Source organism: Aricia agestis, chromosome 1, assembly GCF_905147365.1.
Source record: "Aricia agestis chromosome 1, ilAriAges1.1, whole genome shotgun sequence".
Lineage (NCBI taxonomy): Eukaryota > Metazoa > Arthropoda > Insecta > Lepidoptera > Lycaenidae > Aricia > Aricia agestis.
The window spans coordinates 14,652,942-14,680,731 of NC_056406.1; the positions used below are offsets into that span (position 1 = coordinate 14,652,942).

General features: G+C 34.3%; 1 protein-coding gene across 2 annotated transcripts; it reads left to right on the plus strand.

Annotated features, from left to right (window-relative positions):
* Positions 1-10: 10 nt before the first annotated feature.
* On the plus strand, positions 11-27,560 carry LOC121729127 (monocarboxylate transporter 12). 2 transcript variants are annotated; one of them, XM_042117630.1, is made up of 7 exons: positions 11-181; positions 16,543-16,969; positions 24,724-24,843; positions 25,354-25,578; positions 25,720-26,502; positions 26,646-26,846; positions 27,294-27,560. In XM_042117630.1, exons 2-7 carry the CDS (start codon positions 16,834-16,836, stop codon positions 27,449-27,451), a joined length of 1,623 nt encoding a protein of 540 aa, XP_041973564.1. In that variant the 5' UTR covers positions 11-181; positions 16,543-16,833; the 3' UTR covers positions 27,452-27,560. The 2 variants fall into 2 exon arrangements, with proteins under 2 accessions (XP_041973564.1, XP_041973493.1); XM_042117559.1 differs by lacking the exon at positions 11-181 and adding an exon at positions 11,470-11,647.
* Positions 27,561-27,790: the final 230 nt, after the last annotated feature.

Here is a 27,790-nt window from a genome sequence, read left to right on the forward strand (position 1 = left end):
TTATAATTTTATTTCCAATAGTCGTAGGAAATTAAGGCAACACGTTTAAAAATTATGGTGAATTTTGGTTAGGTAATGATCTGTCGAGTATAGCATTTAGAAAACAAAATCAAGGTGTTATCGATTTGAAGGATTATAAACCACACGATTATCATCACACTCATAAGCAACTCGAAATACGGTGAGTAGACCAATAATAATATTTAATAATATAATTAGTAATATATATAAACACCTGTTACATTGGTTTATTAAAAAAAAAACATATTTTATTGGCAAATAAGCAGAAAAATACTGCATTAAAACACACTTATTACTGCCCTTGTTTTTAAAAATAGGCCAAATAAGTATATTATTACAAAATGTTAAGTGTCACATAAAATCGAACGCGTCTTGACTGCGACCTGTTGCACTCAATAAACTAAGTCAATTATTTTCTCCGAGAGAGAAAACAGTATTGTTTCTTTAGAAAATATAAAAATATCAAGCGTTTTTACATATTTATCAAGTACCGTTCCCTCTGTCCATATTTCCAAGAGCGAATTTTTGTAGAAATCCTAGACTATTTACATGCGCGACATGTGCTATAAAAATGTCTGGGAAATTTTATTCAAAAGATTTTTCTTGGATAGATTAAATATTAAGCCAGGACGTAATTTTGGCTTGATTTAGGTGCATTGTATTAATGTCAATGACAGTTCCTACCATTAAGAACAAAATTTGGACTAACGGAATTACACTCAACAAAGATATTGGTTTAGTATGCAATTGTAATTGCAGTATTGGATTAAAATTGTACGACTCTATCAAAATATCTTAGATCATTGATAAGTGTGCCACCACACCACAGTCTGGGTCTAATTTACTTACCGTGATTGGTATTACTATTTCTAGGGTACAAACTATAATACCGTTTTCTCAATATATGGGGACTAAATTATAGTTATAATAATTCTATTGATGTAAGCGACTCTTGAAAGACTTTGATAATATTATTGTGGTAGGTACTCGTTAATACCTTAAGTACGAACATTGCGTGACAAGACTAATGGCTAGATTTTAAACGTCTTGTTACCAAAAATAAAACAATTGAGGTAATCGATACTACAAATAATTATATATGTTTTTCCATTTTATTATTTCTTGTCATTTTTTTAACAAATTTCTTATCAAATTGCCAACAAACTAGATTTTTTCCGCAACTTCGTTGCTCTGAAGTTTGTAATTTATGCACTATCCGGATAAAAATTATCCAAAATCGCTTCCTGAAATTCCTTTGAGTCTCTACAGTAAAGATCAAAATCGGTTAAAGAGGTAACAGACACAAACAGTCAGACACACAATTGCAATTGCGATACATTTATATTATAGTACAACTAAATGGCCCGGTAAATGTTGTTTTGCCATCTAAATGATTTCTAGTATCAATATAAAAAGTAGATAAAAGCCTATTCTCAGGCCTAACGAATGTAAGTACATACAAAATTTAATTAAAATCGGTTGAGTCGTTTTGAAGGAGTTCGCGCACAAACACAATTTTATATATTAGCCCCCTTACTAATAAACGTTGTATACCTAAGCTTTGAATAGTTATACAGTGTTTTGTTCCTGTCACACAAGTGACATTTTTAATTGGATTGAAGAAGACAAAACACTGTATAACTATTCAAAGCTTATACAGCGTTTATTAGTAAGGGGGTAGAAGTATACGTATAATAACACAGAGTAAGTAATATGTTTGTTAAATGTATCGACAGGCTGATCGTAAACTCAGCGAGCAGAGTGCGCTCAGTCAGGCGCCGTAATCGCGTTACTTGCACCACTTGCCTTATAGCCGTGTCTTTTACTGAGCACTCAATTTAACTTCTTTAAGCCATTGTATTTTTAATATTATGTACTAGATGATTCGAATATCGCCCGGGAACTGTACATTTTCAGTCAGACACACTCTTGCATTTATAATATTAGTATAGATCAGGGGTTCCCAATCTTTTTCAGCCTGCGGCGCAGTAACACGTCACAATATTTTGTCACGGCGCCCTACTTTACCTAGCTATTACAAAAATATATACATTAATAAACACCTTAGGTTAAGCAGGTAAATAAGTAATAATAAACAAAATATATTTGCCTGCTTTGCATAATTAATATTAAGTAAGTACTTACTTATATTTTTATCTTACAACATTTATGGTTTTGGAATTTGGATAATGGTGGAGGATCGGCTCACGGCGCCTCTCATGCCTTTCCACGACGCACCAGGGCGCCGCGGTGCACAGTTTGGGAACCCCTGGTATAGATGATGGAACTTGTACATCTTTATTATCATTGCATTTTTAATCAATTTATTTTAAGTGTGCTATCATGTCTTGTACTTCGAATTTAATCACATATTTTATCTAGGTTACTATTTTCGTAAAAGAGAGGATTGTGATGTTTGGGGTGAATTTCAACAAATGACCTTTTTTTTATCATATCGGTGAACTTTTTTATTTATACATATTTTATATACTTTTCAGGTTTTATGTATTCTTTAGGATACAAAATGTTCCCAAATTTAATATCATTAACGTATCATTTAAAACTAAGGAGAAAATTCAGTTTCAATTCTGGTTTCCACCAATATAATAAACCGGCACCGATTTTTATTTCTGTGCACCGATATGATAAGCTTAACCACCGAAATGACATACTAATCCAGCGATGTGATAATATTATTTTTATAATATTATATTTATGTATTTATTTTGATCACGAACAGGGTGCCTTAAATAAAACTAGCTGTTTTACCGAGCTTGGATGGATATATAGATACTTTGTTTATTATAAAAGTATATATTTAAAACTTTATCAACATTTATCTTGTTAATTTTTATTAACATTCATGACAAGAAATTTTTCAGTCTCTTAAGGTGGTATGACTGACAAAAATTTGCAAATGAAAATGTAACTTAGATATGCAAGAAGTATTAATCTTCATTATATTTCCGAGCTTTACAAATATCACATGATGTATGACTTTGCTCGGTACATAAAAAAAAAATGGCAGTAAATGCAGGCCTTTTTTGGTCTTCCGGTTTTTGCGTCTTGGGCAAACCACTCAGATTCTATTTGGTTTTTCTTGTCCTGGTAACTCAGATTCTAGTAAAAAACATTTAATCACGTTAAAATACGATGTTTCTGTAGAGGATCTACAAGTTTTGCAACTACTTTACTACTTTGGATATGACCACACCAAAATGCATTCATCGTTTCGATCCCGATCCATCTATAATAGAAATACGTAATATTTTCCGTAACAGTAATTTTAATCCAATATATTACATGAAAAATAATTTATTCAAAAGGAAAAAATACCACATGATGGTATACGGCGCAACAAACCTCCTAGTACGAGCGAATAGTGCACCCTGGCGAAAAGTTATCTGTATCCATCCTGCCTGGCGTATGCCAACGAGATATCTCACTGTGGAGATAATTAAAAACTACTCGTCTCATAATGTCAAAATCTCGACATTATCTCGACAAAACTCTATAAAAATGTGTTATTTCGATGATAGATCTACGCGAGAGAAAATGTATGTCATCCTAGGGTCAATAGAGATGAAGAAACAAACCATCAAACATCGAGAAAACATGTAGAGTGAGATATCTCGTTGGCGTATGCTAGGCAGGCAGGGGTGGGGGACGAAAGAAAGCTACTGAAGAAACGATGGCCATAAACATAATTTTGGCAAAATGGCACGTGTTTTAAATTTACTGTGAGCAAAATGCTCATAGCGCGAGTACTCGCGGGGTAATACTTATTTTTCACACACAGAGAATCACGATCCCTGTAAGCGTCACTATTTATGTATAAGCAGCGTAATTTTGCGAAGAAAAGCTGAGTATAATAATTCTTATTTTTACAATTTACAATAATAAATATGTGAATACTGATAATAGTCTATTCTCATTAATCATTATTACTTTTACGTCGGTAATGCAAAATGTGATAAATAGTAATAATATTATATTCTAATTACAGAGATTTTTTGCTATTATTAGCAAAATAAATGTATAAAAATAAAATTATTTTGATGCATTGGATTTTGTTTCATTACACAATTAGCGACCTAGTTGTTAGTTAACTAACTAATTACACCCAAGTTATGCTCTCAGTTACCTCGACACGGCCTACTGGTCGACCTCAGTATAAAATTCGAATTAGTATTTAATAATACCTACGTACACGATACAACTCATACAGGCATACTTCTGTAATAAAACATTAAACAATATTAAGATCACACGAACGTCGTATCGTTATCGATAATTTAATTAGAAAACCTAACATTTTAAAATCTACCTATAGATTTTTTTAATTTTTATAATGTTAAGGGCTTAGCTTAGAAGATTAAGCTATATGATGTAAAATATGTAATCAAACGTTTCTTCTAAGCTTTAAAGCTAAGGGTTCAGACTGCGGAGAATCGGACAAGGTCAATTTCTATTTAATCCACGAATATTTTGTGACAATCGGTAGGCATATTAAAGTCAAATCACTATTGGCCACTTGCCAACAATACTCTCGAAGAAATAAAATATTTTACAGTCCAATTTACCTTGCTCCAGAACCACTGATTACTGTGGTCATTTAAATGTTAAATATTAACTACAACAAGCTAAATTAATCATTTACCGATTATTATATATTTAGTACTAACATTTTATAACGTGGTAGAGCCATGCTTCAGCACGGATGGGCCGGCTCGACCGGAGAAATACCACGGCCTCACAGAAAACCGGCGTAAAACAGCGCTTGTGCTGTGTTTCGCCGAGTGAGTGAGTTTACCGGAGGCCCAATCCCCTACCCTATTCCCTTCCCTACCCTTCTCTATTCCCTTTCTTACCCTTCCCTATTCCCTCTTAAAAGGCCGGCAACGCACCTGCAGCTCTTTTGCAAGATGTTTCAAGTGTTCATGGGCGACGGAAGTTGCTTTCCATCAGGTGACCCGTTTGTTCGTTTGCCCCGAAACGCGAAAGTCGTATTTGGTTTTTTTCCTTTGAGCCCAAACCACTTATTTAATTTAGATTAAAATTTATATGAAGATACTTTGTAGTTTATATATCGGGAAAGGACACAGCTTAGCTTTTAACATAGCCAAACATACAGCCCCGTGTGGTAAAATAATTTCTAGTGTCCGAAGTTGCAGGCAACATGAAGTTAAATAAATAATAATATGATTTCTATTACTATGTATATTGATTATTTAAATAGAAATGTAATCGAAGAAAAAATTATCATTGTACGATATTATACTCTCAACTCTCAAGGTTTTTTATAGACAAAGAATTGTGAGCTTACTTGTAGTATACTTATTTACTAAACATTTTTTTTCAACCTTCGTTGTGTGTTGTTTGTAAATTGTATATTAATTCGTGACTGCCGGCATGGCATACCGCATACCGCATATTAAGGCATCGATGTTGCTAGAGCACAACAAAAAACTTTGTAAGAAGAATGTATTGCATTGTTTTATACATATATGGACATTGGGATATTTTTACTTTGTAACATATTACATATATCTATTTCTATAAAATCAGTATTAAATAAATATTATATAAAAATCTTTTAAAGCTCCGGTTAGAAAGTTAAACGAAAATAAACTTTTAATTTTTATATAAAAATAATCATGAAATTTCATAGTACTCTTCAATGAAAGTTTCAACATCTTGATTTGCACGTGACGCAGAACGTGATAATATTATTATAAAGCACGTGACTTTGTTTATCGATTTTCCCGTCAAATATGCTATTTACGTTTTGAAAAATAATTGAATAAATTATATATATTTATACTTAATTAAAAAAAATAAAAAATAACGCTTTTAGTTTAATAAGTACTTAAAAAAAAGTTAAAAATAAAATAATAAAATAAAATAAAATCATTAATTTATTTCAGGCTTCTGCGACCCATAACATTACAATTTAATTTTTTTTGAAAATTTCGTTACATTATCATTATAGCTAAGTCATTACATTAAAATTACAATTCATTTAAAATATATGATTTCGCAATAAAAATTAAATAAAAATTTTAAAGTTAAAATTATGTATACTTACTTAAATAAAATAATATAATAAAAATTGTCAAAAAAAATACAATATGAAATATAAATAAGTAAATCAAAATCACAGTTAATCACCATATTATCTTTGTAAGTCTTGTATAAATAAATAAATAAATTTTTCCTTAAAAAATTTAACTATTAAGTTATTACCTCAATATAATATTTATACAATTTGAATGATAATAAAAGCTTGTCTCGCGATTTGGAAATAAACTAATAAGTACTTACCAATTTAACTGAGTAAATTGATGCATATTATATTTTTTATTTTAATTAATTTATTAAATACTGACAGATTGTTAATCGCCGACAAGCTTTTATTATCATTCCAATTGTATAATATTATATTGAGGTTATAACTTAATAGATAAATTTTTTAAGGAGAAATTTAATTTAACTTTTTAAGAGTATTAAAAAGAAAAGCTTTTTTTTAAGTTTTTTGATTAAGTATAATTTATTTTTTGTTTTTTAGTTATCTCTGGTTAGTTTTCTTACTCTGTTTGATTGTAGTTTGTTTTGTTTCAAGAACTTATTAAAATCTGATTAACTTAAGTCCTTATGAAATCGTTCTTAATTTTGACCAATGAAAATCTATATATTTTATAGCGAGTTGTTATATTTCGTTTATTTCTGCATGACTAAAAAGTTAAATTTCATTTAACAAAAGTGACCCGATTCAACCAGGCAATTTCTGAAACTAACCTGGATTTGACTTGACGTCACGTCACGTCACTTTACGTCACGAAACTTCACGTCACGTCACGCCACGACACGTCTCATCACGTCACGACACGACATGACACGTCACGCCACGACACGTCTCATCACGTCACGACACGACATGACACGACACGAAACGAGACGTCACGACACGACATGACACGTCACGTCACGACACGACAAGTAATAATAATTACTAAATAGTTTATGGGCAATGGGCAAAGCTCCTTTGCCCAACACAACCTTTTGTGTAATGCATTATGCAGCTAAGTTGTGTAACGCTAAATAAGCTTTAAAATTTGGTATAAAAAAGTTTAATTAAGTAAAAAAAAATCATATTATGTGCACACTACACGGCTGTTTTGGGTATTTTGATTTAAGGGGTACCAGGGTTTTAAAAAGCTTTTGACACCAATTTTGTTAACACCGCGCGCTATAAACTGAAGTCCACGCGGACGAAGTCGCGGGCAACAGCTAGTTATTTATAATATGTAAATTTTTAAGTCTATCGATAAGACATTTTTTATATTTGGCATGTTTGAGAGCAAATATATCTATATCATTGAAATGATTATTAAAGTTACGAACTATTCGAGTAATGGGGGATCGCATACCTGCGTTGGTTCGGCTAAATGGAGTAGCAAAAAAGTTATACTGTTTTCTTGAATGCGATCTAACAGGTACCCTGTAGCACAGTTTGTTAATTAAGAAATTGCAATCGTATTTATTATTACAAAGATCGTAAAGCATCATTGCTTCCAGTTGTAGATGTCTTGATTTTAGATCAAGTAATTTATGTTTTAATAAATTTCAAGGATTTATCTCTATTGCTCATAGATCCCATCATCAGATCACCACTTTCGTAATGTTTACATAAAAATTAGATTATATCCTATACAAGAACATAAGATTTTTGAAAATCGGTCTACAAAGAGCGAAATAATCACCAAAATCATCTTCTTAGATGCAAAATATCATGAAAAGTACCAATAAATGTGTCATTATGTGATGATGCATGGCATAAAATTATCGTTGTGATGATGATGATTAATCAAATTGATATATTGGCTTATGCTTTCAGTTGTTTAAACAACGCCAAAATCCCCGAACCTGTGTCTATAAGGATTCAAAAATTATGTTGGGTACCTTCGGAACCAAGGTATAACTTAGTGCGAAATCTTACTTTTTGGCATATGCCTCGAATACTTCAGAAAAATCTAAATCACTATATTATGTTTCCATACAATTTTCAAGGAGTCCCCTCGATTCATCATAGATTCCATCATCAGATCACCACTTTTGTGAACATGCTACCAAATTCGAGTTAAACCCTATAATATAACACAAAAAGAATTTTGAAAATCCGACTACAAACGGCTGAGTAATCGTTGAACATACATAAAAAAAATAAACACAGCCGAACGTATTACCTCTTCCTTTTTGGAAGTCGGTCAATTAATGTAGAAAGATTGAACAAATTTTCCTTTAAGTTCAAACAAAATTATCGTACTTCCGCCGAGACCATGGGGTTTGAAAAATTAAAAACGAATATTATTTTGCCAAGATATTTTAAAATCTTCCTGATTTTATTTTTGTACTCTTATCTCTGCCCTTTTCATCTAATTTTTGAAGAAGATATCGTAGCAATAAAACTAAAACAAATCAATATTTCATAATTGAGGTGATTGTAACAATATTAATCATAAAAGTCCTTCAGCTTAAATCTCATCCGATTGGTACCATTCTCCAAAATATGTCATTTGCGGAGATAAGATAATAATAATTCATATCTCAAATAGTAACACAATACTTGAAGAGACCAACGTCTGTAGATATTATTGATAACGTTAACCTGTTTGAGATATTTTCAAATATTGTGTAGGACATGACAGGATCCTGTTATTTAAAGAGATGATAAACACTATTTTTTTTTTTTTCTATGGACGCTTCACACCACGTCAGTCTGGCCCCGTGCTAAGTACCTAAAGGACTTGTGTTACAGGTACCAGATAACGGAAATATATTTAATACTTTTATACCATACATATATTTAAGATTTTTATTACATTATACACATATTTAATAGGTACACATCCAGACCCGGAAACATTGAAAACTTTTTGTTCCGTCGGCGGGATTCGAACCCGCGACCCCCGGCTTGAGCTACCAACGCGCTCACCACTGAGCCACAGAGGTCGTCAAATATTATTGTAATGAGATAAGGAAGAAATAAATATCGCACGACCCATAACCTTCCCTATCTTGTAAGTCGTGCGGCGGACGTCACTAAATTACTTAGCTTCTTAACCGACTACAAAAAAAGGTTTTAAGTTTTTACCCGAGTACCTTTTTTGTAATTATGGACCTCTATGATAAGATAGAGCTTACTCATCCCAAAAAAAATGCATTGTGTGAAAACCTTTTCTTTAGGAGTTTCACCATCATAAGGATTGATTTGCTACATGTTTAATTATGTGTGAGCACAGCCTTTTTTACATGAGGAAATGCTTTGTGCATCCCCGGCGGTTGGGGACATCGGCCGGGGTACGTGGGACTCTCCACTAAGACCCCATGGTGCTCCACTCCCCGCCTAGGCACCGTCACGGGCACGATTAACCCACCGCAACATGTGTGAGCACAGCCTACTGACATTTTATTTTTTTATCAACTTAATTTATGCAGTCCTTTTGTTTTACGAACATCCATGACCTAGAAACTTTACTTTTTCCTTGAACTGATCGAAATCACAAGTTACGATGTAAACAGCCAACTTATTTTACTGGTTTATTATGTGATTCATTTTGAATAGTAATGACAATAATTTTATGAATCATTCGGTTAGTCTTGGGGTCATTCTTATATATTAAGTTTCTTTCTTGTTTTTCAGATTTATCTTTTTTCTATTTTTACCACAACGGAACACAAGATTAAGCTATTCTTAGACGATGCAATGTAGAAGACACAATATAATATTAATAACCTTTTGTTCAACAGCTGAATGCACCAAAGTTGTAAGCCCTCGACCCTCCCCCTCCCCCTCCTCTCCTAAAAACATTATAGACAATAGCTTTTAGAGCTAGGTATTCAGACATCTCCAGACCCCTTTTTCTAGCGCTTTCCAGACGTCTCGCTCGCAAGATCGCGGTCAGGTATTCCCAGTTAAATATTTCTATCAGAGCCTTAAGATTAAACTATGTGATAAAATATTTCGGCAATCGAAAATGTTCTGGTTCATTTAAATTACATATCTTAAAAAAAATAACTTAAGAATTAATTGTTAGAATGAAAGGTCGTAGCAGATGACGCTACTAGCGTACACAGTAAATAATTCGACCAAAAACCTGACCAATTGTACATGCAGTACATGTTTGATTACTGTCTATGCTGGTGCTGCCGTACAGCCTGAAAATTGAAAACATTGCAATAATAATATATCCCACGTCAGTGTCCATATTTTGAGAAAGAGCTACAATAATAATAATTTTGATTTGAATTTCGATTAGTCTTGTCAGGTGTCTGCATCGCATTTTTATTTCCTGATGTTTTTTTTTTTTTTTTTTTCTTTATTTAGAAGCTTTGTCAAACATGACGATGTCGCTTCATTGGACTAATCTCTAAATGTAACAAAAAAGATCACTATAAAGAATGATTACTTACATAAAAAAGCTTAGCTATAAATAACGACATTGTAAAATAGATGTTATGACGTCCTTATCGCTTCCGGTACATATCGCCTATATACAGTGTGTAACAAAAATAAGTGATAATACTTTAGGGTGTGTACGTATTCCTTGTAGAGAGTTCACTGTGAAAATAGCAGATCTGAAAGACGAAAAATTTTTTTCACTTTTGTATGGCCCGAGCGTCACGAGTTTCCCCATACAAAAGTGAAAAAAAATGTTGGTCTTTCAGCACTGCTACTTTCACAGTGAACTCTCTACAAGGAACACGTACACACCCTAAAGTATTATCACTTATTTTTGTTACACTCTGTATAGCAATTACTACTTCTTGTTTATGCCTTATACTCGCCCCAATAAGTACACACATTAGTATGTATGGTACCTACTATACATGCAGAATTTCGCACAATTCTCTCGAGTCATGACTCTTGAGTCTTGACCGTGTACGTTTTCCGCGTCTATTTCTATTCGTCACTGAACTCTATCCTAAGGTCTTAATAATAAACTTATCAGAAATACATCGCAGAAATTTCCAGGCTATTTAAACATGAATATTACAGATATTAATGTTTAAATAAATAAATAAAAATAAAACTTAATATTTATAATATAGTTATTATAATATTTATATATATTTTTAATTGTGCGTGCCATTGCATAAGAAAAGTATAAAAAGTTAAAAAGTTAGACACTATATCCAATTGATTGTAAAGCATAATTATCCGAACTTAATAAAGAAAATACTCTAATATAATTCATTGCAGCTGTACAACTACAAAGGGCTACCTGTGAGGTGCAACACAGTACCAAACATAGGGGAAACACAAATGCATTAAAATTAAAAAAGCAATAGCCTTTAAACGTTTTCAGGACTGTTTTATAAATATTTTATTTATCCAACACTTGTCTCTTTAGTTATCTGCATTCTGCTATTTTTGTTGTCAGTCGGAGGACAGCTACGCGTGCGAGTGAACGCCCGCTGTGATATTTAGATTTTAGTGTGCACATCGTATAGTATTTATACGCACAAAGTGAACTTTTGGACGATTTAAATGCGTTTGTAATACCGAATACTGGACAGTTTAAGTACTTCATTGTTTATGTCATAATTTTAAGGAAAATAATAGGTATGTTATTTTATAATCACATTCAATTTTATTCTGGCATGAGTATGTGAAGATATAACTTATTATTATATTTAACAGCACATTATTACTCTAGTTAATATTGTAAAGTAGAAGTCATTCCAAATGTAATCTTTGTACTCCGTTTATCTGGGTAATGTTTAAATACGTAATTAATTGCCTACTGCTCTACATGTTGTTATTAGATTACAATAACAATGCAACAATTAGTGCACGTGTTCTTGCATTATTAATAAGATGTTGACCGCACCGTATATTTCCGTGGTAAAAACTATCATGGCCTTTCTTGTAATTCAAAGTATCACCGTACCAAACTTCTTCATAATCGATTCAAGCGTAAAAAGATAACTGACAAACACATTTAGTATCTATTAGAAAGTAAATTCGTATAAAACACAAACTGTTCATTGACACAAAGAATATACAAAATGCAAATGAACTCCAAAAACAATTTCAATTGTTCTTGTTAATAAACGAATGTAAGTATATCGCGATGAACTACAGCTGATGTACGAAAAAGCTGAATCATATTGTAAACAAAACCGACTTTGTGTGATATGTTGTTCGACACTCAACCCAGTTACTGAGTCACAGTGTCATGTGGGGGTTACTCGGCTGGAATGAACCGGGCGAGAGACCATATATTAGCAACGTGTGATACTCGACTATCACCAATAAAAATCAAATGTCAATTGGTCAATTTCAATGACTGTTGTAATAATTGCTGTACGATAAGGAATCCACTGATATATTTTATGTAACTATTACAACATGATGATAAGCAAAATAAATATTATTATGATGCCGGCGCGCCACGGGAGGTTTTTGCGAATTTTGATGATACGTACATTTTATTACATTTTTGTTTTTAATTCCGACCAAATCGAGTTGGTACATTACTGACAATAAAATAAATATAAAATTAAGAAACTCTGTCGTTTTACGGCCATTCCCAATATTTGATCTATCTCTGGTTTTGCCCTACTAGAGATAGGAATAGCTCACAATTGACATAAAATATATGTCTCTAATGTAAATTGTGAGCTATTCCTATCTCTAGTAGGGCAAAACCAGAGATAGATCAAATATTGGGACCAGCCGTTAGACAGTATCTATCATAGAATCATAATATATCAGAATCTTATAATAAATGTCATTCAAAACATAAATGAAAATACCACATCTCTATTCTCTACTTATGGTTCTTTGCTGCCTTATGAATATGGCAATACATGTATGATGGAAGCTACGATGGAAGGATATTTTGCAATAAACTATTATACACTTTATACAGTAAGAAGTCAGTAGGGTCATTAACTTATAAGTAACTAGCTAACGCCCGCAACTCAGTTGCGCCAAAATTCGTTTATCACGCGGGAACCGTACATTATAACCGGACATAGTCTAAAAATATCCTATGTCCTGTCCCGGGAGACTATCTCCATGTCAAATTTCATCGAAATTGATGAAAGAAATTTTGACGAAAGCGATGTAAGCGTGAAGAGGTAACAGACAGATACGCTTTCCCATTTATTATTTATATAATACTAGCTGTCCCTGCAAACGTTTTTTTGCCATATAAAGTATTTCGCCCGTATTACTTTATTTAAGTGACTAAATATTATGGTATAAACCATGGCAACGTCCATCGCTATCCCGTCGCACAAACAATGGTCGCCGTCAGTCTCGAGTTGTAATAATTTACTAATTTTTATTCAACAAATGCACTTATCAATATAATAAGTACTCAGTAGCCGATTCTCAGACCCACTGAATATGCATATAAAATTTGGTTAAAATCAGTAAAGCCGTACGCGGCCTAACATTGTGACACGAGAATTTTATATATAAGACTAGCGACCCGCCCCGGCGTCGCATAGCCTATGATGATTTTTCACGTGGTCTAACTTCTTATCTGTGCCAAATAATACAAAAATTGCTCCAGTAGGTCGCGAGATAAGCCCTTTCAAATAATTTCCTCCGTTTTTTCCACATTCTCCTATTAGTCTTAGCGTAGTAAAAATAAAAATATAGACTTTAGCCTTTCTCAATAAATGTGCTATCTAACACTTAAAGAATTTTCCAATTACGACCAGTAATTCCTCAGATTAGCGCGTTCAAGTTAGCCCTTTCTAATAATTTTCCCCGTTTTTTCCACCTTTTCCTCTATTTCTGCGCTCCTATTAGTCTTAGCGTGATAAAATATAGCCTATAGCCTTCCTCGATAAATGAGTTGTCCAACACTGAAAGAATTATCAAAATCCGTTGCGTAGTTTTAAAGATTAAAGGGAACAAAAAGGGACATGAGGGGAAAAAAGTGACTTTGTTTTATAATATGTAGATTAGTATGGATTCCTGGTTAATTACTTTTGTTTATAATGGTTTATTCCTTTGCTAATTACCTATTGTTTAGAACTTTACATCACGGACTATAATCGCAGCTAACTAGACTCTACTATACGAACCCGTTAACGCCTAAGCAGCAATTACAATCGTACCATCAGAGCCCACGTTTATAGTGCCTATTGTTGTAGTTGGTTGTTATTTGCCAGTGAACCATTAGCAGACCTTGTGATAGGACTTTTACATTACGGTAATGTAACCTATGATAATTTTTAGTAGGTCTATAGAACCCGCATTGAAGTTACAGTAGGTACTACTAAAACCATATACTAAAACGCGGTCAAAACTCTATCCACCGCAGATAATATCAAGTTTTTTTACACAATAAATATTGTGCACTAGTACAACAAATCACGAAAGGACGAATATTTATTGTCCCATTAGATACGTGAATTCTTTAATTATTTTAGGTAAATTTTGCTGCTACCTGCTATTTTACGTACACTTAGGTAGCTCGATGATGATGATGGAAATATAAATACGTTAGCAAACACTTAAATGCTAGGAGCACTGCCAAATACCATATATCATTGTAACATTTTCATAATCAAATTTTATCACAACTACGAACTTGGAGTAAACGTTGAATTGGGCTTCACGCGAGAGCCAGATTTTTCTCGTCTCGTCTCGTTCTCGTCTCGCTTTTACGAGACGAGAACGAGACGAGACGTTTGGGAAAATATTATCGGCAATACCGAGACCACATACAGGCCAAACTGAGAGTCTCGTTTAGGGTCTCGTTAATTTTTTTAATGAAGTTTTTATTCGAAAAATCAGAAAAGGTCTACTTAGAAAACAATAATATATTTTACAAAATATAAAATCTGGTAATCATCCAAACTGCATTATATCATATAAATACGCTAGTTATAAAATATTCCTTATTCTCTTTATTATATTACAGAAATAAATCATTATTTACTAAACGAGACGAGACGAGACAACTAGTATCAACACGAGACCGAGACTTGAACGAGACTCAATTTTTTGAAGATTGACGCGACCGAGACGAGATTTTTGTTAATCTCGCTTACCCTGGTCTCGTGTGAAGCCCTAACGTTGAATCACACGTAAATAAAATGGAAGTTGCTTGCATATTACTGTATAAGGATAAAATTAATAATTTTTGTACAACAAATAGGTTGAGCAGATGCCCCATGGCAACAATTTCAGGTCGGCCATTGCCCATTTTGACAAAATTCATGTACTTATTCAATACGGACGGACAGACAGACAGACAGACATGACGAATCTATAAGTGTTCCGTTTTTGCCATTTGGCTACGGAAACCTAAAAAACGTCGCACCATACCGTCCGTCCTTGAGGTTTAAGCTGATGATCAGGCCCTAATAATAAGCATCTTTAGTTGGTTTGGTTTCAAATTTAACTGCTAATAACTATGAATTTCGGACACGATGATCAAACAATCATCCTTCTAGCAATACCTGCCCTTATATAGATAGTGATCTAGTAGGTACTTATCTATTTTATTTCAATAACAGCGATCCATCAATATGATATGCCATGCCGATAATGGTGGGTATCGCGCTCATGATGACCTTCGATGTCTGGGATCCACTTGAGATAACATCAAAATTTGGTGCTAGCAGTAAATAATAACCTACATATTATTATTATATTGGGGATATCAACAATATAAGTCCCGAATACATACATGTAGGTTTGTTAGTTTATTGAGGGTTATCGTGAGATTAAAGCTGGCTTCTTTCATGCAGAACATGTCAACGAGCCAGAGATTAGTCAAAAGTTGAAATGAAATGAAATGAAAATATACTTTATTGTGCACACTCAATACAAAGACAAAGTTTAAAATAATATAAATTATATCATAATATGAAGAAGGTACACAAAGGCGGCCTTATTACTAAGCAGCAATTTCTTCCAGGCAACCTTTGAGCGAGAGGATTAAATTGCTGGATATGGGTATAGTGCTTAAAAGTATAAAAATTTTGTATAAAATAAAATAAATATACATAAACAACATACTTACTTATAAATACATAGTACTATACTAAGTTATAACATTATATACTTAAAATAATAATACATATAAATATTATTGCTATAAGATCTACATAAGATACATTTAATAAATTTAAATTTAAATTTGACACTTCAAACTTAGATAATATTCTTTTAAAGAAGACTCAAAAATATAGTTATTTATCATTGGAAAGATCAATTTATTATATCAGGTTTATATTAACATATTTTTAGCATAATAATAATTATTACTTAATATAGTTTTCTTCAACAAAGTATATTGCATACAAAGTTGTAAACCACGTGGCATTCCCAAGTATCAATTAAAATTGAGCTAAATTAACTTTTTATAAATAGTACCTAACAGAAGCTCCTAACCCATAAAAACTTAAGTCATACTCGGTTACTGGATACAAAAGTATGCTAATATAAATATTGATGTCTAACTATCAATTCATCTTTTGTTTCAGATAAAGTAACGAAATGTGTCTCACAAACAAAACGCCCAACACAAGAAAACAAAGGGAGGTGCTCAACAGGAGATGAAATGTCAAACATGGCCTAAACGATCGCTAAAAGTTCACTCGTACCCTCGACACCACAAATCAAAATACTAAAATAAGTGCCTGTAATTAGATAATTTTACGATAATATTTAAATATATTTATGCGACAATATTTATTGAGTAAGTTCCTTTATCATATCAGAGATAAGACTTAGGCGGTATAATTGGAAGCATAGTGCCAGAGTAGTGGGTCGCGATGTCACACGGCGGCGTGAAGAGCTCGCGGAACGGGCACGCGGGGGCGGAATCCCCGACCGACAGCCTGCCGGCGCCCCCCGACGGCGGCTGGGGCTGGGTCGTCGTGTTCGCCTCCTTCATGATACACATAGTCAGTGAGTATGCTAAGTTTTCCTTATATTATGCGTGACTGAAACTTTAGGGATGTCGTTGTCAGGTCTAATTATGGCTTAGACTGGCCACAGACGGATCGCAAGTTGCAGTCGGGACGGGACCGACTGCTCTAGAGCGGTCGCGTTGGCACCGACCACTCAAGAAGTGCTCGAGCGGTCCGTGTATAGCGGATGTGGATTTTGTACAAAAAACTGAAAGTCGCCGTACTGTAACCGCATTTTGCAGTCGATTTCGACTGCAAGATGCGGTTCGTCTATGGGCGGGCTTAAGGCCCTGTCCTCCATAGCCCTGTCCTCTGAAACTCTAAAGATAATGTAGTGGTGGTTGATACGGCTTAAACTTCTCGTTAAATAATAAAAGTAAGACGTAGAACTAGTGCATAGCTTTTCCAAAACTTTAAAGGAAATTAAAAAGTTAAGAAGCTCAAAAATGCAGGGATTGATAGGCCTTGCTGGACTTCCTAAAATCTATCTAATATATTTTCCCCCTTACTAATAAACATTGCATAAGCTTTGAATACAGTGTTTTGTTCCTGTCTTACAAGTGACATTTTTATTTGGATTAAAGAAGACAAAACACTGTATAACTATTCAAAGCTTATAAGGGGGTTAATATAATATTAGATAGATCAGACAAGTCAGGTTTTCCTTCCTGACGATATAACTCCAGAACGAACGAACCGATTTCCACGGTTTTGCATTCGTTGGAAAGGTCTCGGGCTCCGTGAGGTCAATAGAATAAAAACTCAGAAAAAACTTCAAGAGAAAAGCAGGAAAACAGGGAAAATCATTTTATGGCAAAATAACATTTGACGGGATATCTAGTTACATTATATATATTATGTAAATACTGAATGATGCGCCAATTTTTCGAAGAAAGTAATTTTATATTTATATACTTATTTATTTCGATTCACCATTTACATTTACACCATTATACAAGATTAACTCGTTTAAAGACACATAAAATCAATGCTCATGAAGCTTAAGGCTTTAAGGTTGCGTTATTTACAGCATTACTTATTTAGTTTTACTTAAAATAAATAGAAAAGGCAGCGAGATCGTCTATTACTCTTTTCATTACTCCAAAGTCAAAAGCTCTTTATCTAGTTACTAGTTAGGTATAACTACAGATTTTAGAAGTGAGTTATAACCTTTTGCACTTAAAACCCTTATAATATAGGTTATCGTGGCTATATCAAATACCATACAAATTGGTATATTATAAGAAATTAATGGTCAACGAACGATATGTAACATAAGATTTCCCCTTGAAAGATTCAGTTGTTAATCTATAATATAAAAATGAGTCGCTGAATGTGTTGCTAAGCGCAAAACTCGAGAACGGCTGAACGGATTGGGCTAATTTTAGTCTTAAAATATTCGTAAAAGTCCAGGGAAGGTTTTTAAGTGATACGAAGTTCACCGGGACAGCTAGTGTTATATAATAATACATGAACAACTGAATCTTTCAAGGGTCTAAGCTACAGTTTACCAACCATTTCATTAGCAAATAGCATGTTATACCGTTATACAGTTTTTCTTCACGTTTTGTGTGAATGTATTTACAAGTCAAACATTTATGAAATTCATATTATCAATCACATGCTTTCATGCGTATTGTTTCAAACATGCTGTAAACAATATTTTCTAGATAAGACACGTATTTCCTACGAAATTGCACGGTGATTCTCTGCCTAAATGTAAGTGGTTACGTGCACTCGACATACATTTTGCACATTATATTTATTATCTGCATTGCGGGGCTGTACTACGTCTGGTAGAGTTGTGGTAGATTATATCGTACCAACAACTCTGCCTTAAGCGATGAGTGGAGCACCATGGGGTTATAGTGGGTAGACCAGGAGTACCACATACCCCGGCCGATATCCCCAATTTGCCGGGGATGCGTAAAGCATTTCCCCATGTTAAAAAAAGGGTACTACGAAACTTTGCATTTAATGCCCGCAGGTTTATATAACAGTTACTAGATGTCCCGCGCGGCTTCGCCCGCGTAAATTAGAAATTTTACAGAATCCGTAGGTACATTTTCCCATAAAAAATATTTCCCCCGTTTTTCCCACATTTTCCTGAGTTTCTTCTGTCGTATTAGTCTTAGAGTAATAATATAATATAACCTTCTCGATAAATGATGAGTCTTACTCGATAAATGATCTATCTAACACTGAGATAAGTTTTTAAATCGGACCTGTAGTTTCTGAGATTGACGCGTTCAAGCAAACATACTCTTCAGGTTTATAATATTAGGTAGATATAGATTTTTTTTAATTATCGCTTGGCAAACTCGAGTCTCGATCTAAAAGACTATGAAATGGTATAATATGGTAGTGATGATGATGATGATGATGATGATGAAGAATGTAATTTGCATAGTAGCATATGCTTTCTGTTCTTAAAACAACGCCGAAACTCCCAAACTTGTATCTATAAAGAATCAGGAATTCTCTCAGCACCTTCCGAACCACGGTATACCAGGTATATCTCGGTGCCAAATCTTACTTGTTGGTAGCATATGCTTAGAATACTTCTCACGAAACCGAAGTCACCATATGTTTCCCTATAAGTTTTGAGGAGTTCCCTCGATTACTTATGGATCCTTCATCAGATCACCACTTTTCTGAATATAATACCAAATTGGGATGATACCCTATATACCAAAAGAAAAATTTTGAAAATCGGTTAACAAACGGCGGAGTAATCGTTGAATATAAGAAAACGAACATAACACCATTTTGAAAGTCGGTTAAAATTGTAGCCTATGTGTTATTTATTTAATATTTTAATCAGCACATGAATTGAATAACAAAATTTTTTTCAAATTAATCGTAGCACCATCTGTCAGGACAAACTAAAATTGAAATAGAATAATATTGAATGCGATGATAGCGCCGTCCGCCGGATCTAATGTAAAACATTCCAAAATCAACAACTCCTTATAAATAAGAAATTAATTGAAAAAACATTTTCCAGTAGACCAAACTGTAAATCTAAACCATTCTCGAATCTCCACGAACACACACAAAAAATTTCATCAAAATTGGTCCAGTCGTTTAGGAGGAGTTCAGTCACATACACACGCACACAAGAAATATATATATTAAGATAGTGTTTTGCCCAACAATAAAACCAAAGTTGTAGAAAAAATAATCTAAAATGATATTGTAATATTGAAGTTTAGAAGCGTTTTTTTTCACTCCTCCTTAATTGCACAGTTCGCACAGTTTACCCGCATAGACGAAGACGGTTTCAAACTACAAAGTTTAACACGCATGGGCTGTATTCTGAATCCAAACGAGTGTAATTTGTGAGTTGTGAGTCGTAGAATTTCGGCTGGCAGAAATTCTGCTGTATTAAGTTTCAAACAAAAGTTCTGTTTGATTCACACGAGCGTAATTTTGTGAGTCATGTTTTGTATTATAATATATCTATGTATTTACGCGACCGAAATTCTGCGACTCACGACTCACAAAATTACGCTCGTTTGGCTTCACTCTAAATGTATACAAATCTCGATTCTCGAGTAGATGTATACAAATATGAGTTTCTATAGTTCCTAAGTATTTTGAAGACATTACGGTCCTATCAAACTAGTTATACTCCACTCGGGCTAACTTGTCGCTAGCGGTCATTGACTCCCTGTCAAAAACTTGTCATAATCCATATAAACCGCGATTGACAATGAAGTGACAGATATTGTCAAGCGTGGTTTTATATGGAAAATGACAAGTTTTTGACAGGGAGTCAATGACCGCTAGCGACAAGTTAGCCCGAGTGGAGTATAGTACTTTACTACTTTGTCTGTGTAAATATTTTTTTTTTTAATTTGTCAGTCTCCCTAAAATTTGAGAACATCTGAACCGATTTGGTAATTTTAGTCTTGTCGTGGAAGTCCAGGGAGAATTTATATTAGAAGGATACGAAATTTACCTTGCCATCTAATATTATTATTTATAGAGGCAAGATTAAAAAGCTCTATTGACTATTAATCAAGCTTTTAAATAAACTATAAGTGCATTAAAAATCTCGTATGTTCACATTTATGGTGACAATCCAGAAAATATATCTCATTGCTCAAACATGAAAAAACCTAAGACACATAAAATTCCGTAGCTTTATTAGAGGTAATATAAGTTTACTGCCTCTGTAAATAAATGGCAAGTAAAAACGAAGCACGCTTCATATGGGTTTACCGAGATCCATGTAAGCCCGTATAATCTGACTCGTGTTAACTTTCACGCCTTTTCAATAAACCTAATCCGGGCATAGGGCGGATTATGGCAGGTATTACACGCATCAATATTGTCACGATTCCGTGATAATATTGATGGTGTAATAGGCCGAATCGCAGTATCGCAGTAGTACTTGTGATTCGCGTGATACTAGAATCATGATAATATTGATGCGTATAATATACCCCTATGGCCTCACCGAGAGTTAGGTACCCGTCAACTATGTATTATTGTTTGGGATATAATTTATAGGATCAAACACAATTTATTATTGTGATGTAGAATTAAATGGAAAAGTTATGTTGCCACAATAATAATGTGTTGTAGTTGTTGGAATAGAGTGGTAACGTTTAACATTATTTGAACCCCAGTTACCAAAGTATCTAACTGGCTTATCATTTACCGAATGACCAAGTTTTTATGATCGTCCCCCTAGGAAATCCCCGACTATTACCCGGGATGGATTTATTATGACGTTCCGTCCTTCCAGAATAACTCAATAATGAGCGTTATCGTAGATTGCCCTGCTCTATTTTAACTAGATTCTGACAGTTCATTCCGGAAAAATATTGACTCAACACCGTCAAATTACACACTACTTACTTTGATACACTGGAATTAAATAATACCTAGGTTTTTGTTCAGAGATAGCGTGTTGACGAACTATAAATAGATGTACGATAAACTGTCATAGTTTTTCCTTACCAAATCTTTTTCGTTAGATTACAACCAGCTGTACAAAAGAAAAATAAAATATTCAATAAACAAAGTTTAATTGAAATTGATGGGTATCAATTTCAATTAAACTTTGTTTATTGAATATTTGGATCAATGGGTATCTACTATCTACTATCTACAGCTATAAACAATGTTTTTTTTAGAATTAACAGTTTATAGAAAGTTTCCGTAGTTATAGTAAAGTAAAATAATAATTCAATCACGTAGCATTCTCAAACCAGGCACCTCAAAGCTATCAGAATTTTTCACTAAAATAAAATTTATAACTTCGAAAATATGAGTCCATTTGAAGAGTTTTTCAACAACTCTACAAATAAGCAGAAAATCTAAAATTATTTTTATTATGTTTGTACTATCAGAGAAGTTGATTACTAGGCAGATGGGGGACCTACGTAGTTTGGACGCCTTATGTCAAACCCAGCCGACAGATCACAAATTACATTGAATTGACATGATCCGACCAATTTACGTTGGTCTGTCAACTGCCTAGGAATCAATTTCCCGGGTATACAATGAGTAAACGATGGGTGGTCAAAATATGTAATAGACATACGTGTGTAGTACACAATTTTTTCCTTCTACAAACATTCTCTATCTGTTGTGTAAACACAGTAATTGTGGTAGATAATAAATTATCACCAGTTATCGCAATATAATTTAACAACATACAAGCTTCAAATAAAAATTCCCATGTTTCATTATGATTTAATCTTCAATAAGGTTTCTTTCTTTTTAAAACTATGCCTAAGTATTTAAAATCTTGATTAGTAATGGTGCTCTGCCGTTAGAAAATGTTTAGTAAAAATAAGTAAACAATTTATAACAAAACAAATTATAACAGAATAAAACATGTTTTGTAATATTTGTAATATTTTTGGTGCTCCCACACCCCCGTTATAAAATGTTTGTAAACATTTTCTAACATAAAAACATTTACTAACAAATCTTGTCAATTGTTACATTTTGTTACGCAAAAACTTTTCTGGTTGATTTTGACCTTGTGCCCGAAAAATCCGAATATGTTATGGAACCCTATTTTTTCCAGAATAAAATTTAGCCTATGTTACTAGTGGATAATGTAGCTTTCGAATGGTGAAAGAATTCTTCAAATCGGTCCAGTTGTTTTAGAGCCTATTCAATTCAAACAAACAAAAAATCTAACATTTCCTCTTTATAATATTATATTATATAATATTATTATTATTATAAACATGTGCTTTTCAAAATACAAAAAGGTATTTTCTGCCCTCATACGAGTAGTTGTTGGATCTCTGTAGAAGAACTTTCTAATATTACTCATTTCCTGACCCTGAATAAACGGAAAGGCGTAAAGTCGTTTATCTTATTTCCATTCTTTGTAAGAATCGTAATCTATTTTATCTATACAATCTGTAAATATGTAGCTCATTAACTTAAACAATAATAATTACAATCAATTACTTCCATACCGGCTACGCCCGGCTACGGTATCTAATCTGTGGTCCCTAGCAATTCTATTTTTTTTGTCATAAAAACGTGATTTTAATTGTGTACGTTTCGATAAATCATCGATTTCATTATTATCTTTAAATTAAGTAATAAAAATAGTATAAATTTTACAATAATAATAATTCCTAAATCCACCCCTATTCGATAGTATCTAAGTAAACCAAGTTTATTTTTATCCGACTGTCGATTATGTTTTAGCGCGTATTTTGTATGTTTGTAATATTTTTTACTACCTCGTATCTTCAGAACCGCTAAGCGGATTTTTTACTTCCCTTATTTGAGAAGTTAAAATGCAGTCCAATATAACCTATTTTGATTAGTAAATATACGAGTCAACATATTTTCTCTAAATAATGACCAATTACGATCTAATCGACATCGATAAATCAAGTCCATAAATCAATGTGATAAAAGCATAGATGAGTTCCTATTTATAGAAGGTGCAGTTGCCAGCGGGGATTCTTCGGACGCGTGCCTTTGTCCAATGGAAGCCCACGCTATTGTCCCACGTGGGACATGTCACTTCGACACGTTTCATGTAACATCTCTATCATGTTAACCTACTTTAGAAAGTCCCTCTGATAAACAACTCACAACACTCGAGCAGCAGCATGAAACTTTTCTGAAAAGAAATGGTTATAGGGAAGTACATAATATATTTTATAATAATGATGTGTCTTAAACTGTGATAATGATAAATCTTATAGGATAGATCACTCAATGAAAATTACATCACTTAACTAAGTACATGCATTGAAAAGCACATTTCCTATATTTCATGAGAACATGTTGCCTACATATTTTTTAAATTAAGCAGTTATATACGTGGTTATGTCTATTGTCTTAAGTTTACAAAACTCAAGAAGACATAGAAGGCTGCGGGAGGGCTTAATATAAATATTCCTAAATATTATTAGGTCGTCGTGGCAAGCCCTAATACAAACTGCTTTAATCATTAGGAAAATTCGCCCTAAATTTATAAAGAACACGCACAAAATATGAAAGGTTGGGTTTGTTTAGTTACGTTATACGTACCTAGCTGTAGACATTTTTATTTACAAATTCACTTGTTTCTAACAGTAATCCCATAGATACTCCAATGGAGTAATGGATCAAATTTCTCGGTATTTTAATAAGTACATCAGATTTTTTATTTAGGCCTGTATGTAAGTTGTAAATATATGATATTCATATATATCTCTCTACTCTGGGAAGCTTTCATATCATCATTAATATTAACTGGTAATTTATCCTTTCCAGCTGACGGCATGACCTACTCGTTCGGGGTGTTCTATTCGGAGTTCCTGACCTATTTTAATGAAGGCAAAGGCAAGACTGCATGGATCGTATCCATTATGGTCGGCGTCACGCTAAGTTCAGGCAAGTTAATATCTCATTTGTCATATTATTTTTTTCGTCGTGGCCCTAGTTATTGATTTTGAACATTTGAATAAAGTCTCAGTAAAAGGGTCACGTTTTTACCCTTTGTGTACGGAATCCTAAACTTGACTTTCTTGTCAGTATCTGGTTTAGAATATTTTTAGCTCGATGCGATGAAAAAAGACGAAACATCTTATTTCTGTAACGTTTATATACACAGTGTGGTCCTCTTTTTCGTAATGTTATAATACCTCTAAGGGTCAATCAATTCAGACAGTAGTGACGTCTTACAGACTATAGACCCAGTTTTGGCGCAAAAATTTAAACCGCATATTTTACAGAAAATTCCAGTATTGTTTTTTGTATACATACTTGTGGTCTATTATACATGGAGTTTTTTTTTAAATAAATACAAAAATTAAAATATCGCATCTTCCCTATTGACCCTAACATCTACCTATACAACATCGATTTTCAGATTTTCTTACCTATCAATCACGCTCGTTCCAGGTCCATTATCGAGCTCGTTCGTGAACCGCTGGGGATGTCGGACGGTGACGGTGGCCGGCGCTCTCCTCTCCTCCGCCTGCGTGGTGCTCTCCGCCTTCGCCAACAATGTCACCACACTCATATTCACCATCGGCGTCGGCGCCGGCTTCGGCTTCGGCCTCATATACTTACCCGCTATCGTCAGCGTCACGGTTTGGTTCGAACGCTACAGAAGCCTCGCTACAGGTGCGTGCTGAGTGTGTTCCTTTAATAATAAATTTGTAAAATAAGGGCTGAATTATACACGATTATACATTTTTTTAATCTTAAATCTCTTTTTTATGTATAAGTAAACATAAAGTATATTTTACACATTTCTTATTTCAGGTATTGCCGTTTGCGGGTCCGGCCTAGGGACCTTCCTATTTCCTCCGATCACGTCAGCCCTGATATCCAACTTCGGATGGCGCGGTGCCATGGCCTTGATCGGCGCATTCATACTGAACTGCGTTCCCCTGGGGATCATGTTTCGCCCGGTACCGGAGCGGGTACAGAGCCCCGTGACCGAGCCGATGCTGCCGAAAACACAAAAATCTCCGCTGAAAAGGTCCCAAAGCTCCGAGCACGTCGCCCGGGCCAACGGGAAAGTGGACGAGGACGTCTCCAGATTAACATTATCGCAGCCCATACTCAATGACTCACAGGAACAGAGAAGCTTGGCTCAATCTCGCCAGGGAAGTGGAATAATGCAGAGGCCGGATGTCCTGTATCAAGGGAGTATGACGAGCCTGGCGAGGTACCGGGGAGCGTCGCCTGAGAGAATACAGATTTCGGTGAAAACGGAGGAGCGCAAACAGAACTGCGGATGGCTCCCGTGCTCGGAGGAATTTAAAGCTGCGCTATCGGAAATGTTGGACATATCTCTACTCGTTGATCCAATATTCGTCCTATTTTGTTTATCTAACTTTTTAACGAGCATAGGATTTTATATACCGTACGTTTACACTGTGGACATGAGCAAAAAATTGGGAGTCGAAAATCCAGAATATTTAATATCTATCATAGGGGCTGCCAATTTAGTCGGCAGAATAGTCCTGGGGTACATCAGCGACAAGCCTTGGGTCAACCGGTTGCTGGCGTACAACGTGTGCCTTACGATTGCAGGAATAAGTAAGTACAATATAAACCATAATATATTTCTTAAGAGTATATTAAAATCTCATTTGTAACTACCGTTTAAAACTGATACTCTCCTTTTTAATTGAACAAGTATAAGACTACGTCATAACATGGATGATGATTGTGTATTTCAGGTACCGCGATGGCGATGGCATGCTGGGAGTTTTGGGGTTTGGCCATGTATGCCGCCGTGTTCGGGTTCACGATCGGTGCCTACGTCGGCCTCACCTCCGTGGTGCTAGTCGACCTCCTCGGCATTGAGAAGCTGACCAATGCGTTCGGACTGCTTCTGCTGTTCCAAGGAATCGCGTCCCTTATTGGACCGCCATTTGCAGGTAAGGCTTTTTTAAAGCATTTCAATATTTATAAAGCTGGTGGATTTGTTTGTTTGCTTGGTTGAAAAATTATTTTATGTTGAATAATCCATCTATCGAGAAAGGCTTTAAGCAACATAACGTCGCGTAGCAAATAATAGAAGAATAAGTAAAATGTGGAAAAAATGCGGAAAATTATGCATCTTTATAATTAACTATTATACTGTGTGTACGCGGATTAAGTCGCGGGCAACTGATAGTATATCCATAAATAGATATGTAGGCCACACAAGAAGCACGTCTTAGATTGTGCACGAAGCCGTACAGCTACAATATAATCTCTATACCACCAGTACGATGCATATATTCTGGGGACGCGTGCATTACTATCCGATGATAAGATTAAGCGTATCTTTATACAAACAGTTCAATACGATTATTATGAATTTATCATATTATGGTTTCCAGGTTGGCTGTACGATACTCTGCAGTCGTATTCACCCGGATTCTTCGTCGCGGGTGGGACGATTTCCCTGAGCGGAGTGATCCTGTTCCTCATACCCGTCTTAGAGAAGCGCAACAACCGCCAGAGGTGGATGCAGGATACAGTGCTGGAACAGATTTAGCAGGAAAACTCAAGGGGGGCGAAGCACCCACCAATTATCGTGCTCAATAGCCCCTCTACACCTTCTTCAAAATACTCCACTGAGGACACTTACAGTAACGAGTGAATGTTGCATGTTCATATCAATAATATAATTATATTCATAAAATAGTTTTAAGTTAAATATTATATTACTTATGCGAGGTCATTCCAATTTATATGGTGTAAATACGTGTTGTTATGGTTCAAGAAAATGGAGATTATGTTGAAATCATAAGCGATTTAAGTACTAATTATAATTTTATTATATTGTTAAGAAAAACTTTGTGTATATACGGAGAAATATGATCGTAATTCTTAG

Coding starts and splice junctions, on each gene's coding strand:
- LOC121729127 (XM_042117630.1), top strand. CDS start 16,834: ATGTCACACGGCGGCGTGAAGAGCTCGCGGAACGGGCACGCGGGGGCG. Junction 24,844..25,353: donor CGGCGTCACGCTAAGTTCAG/GCAAGTTAATAT, acceptor CGCTCGTTCCAG/GTCCATTATCGAGCTCGTTC. Junction 26,503..26,645: donor CCTTACGATTGCAGGAATAA/GTAAGTACAATA, acceptor TGTGTATTTCAG/GTACCGCGATGGCGATGGCA.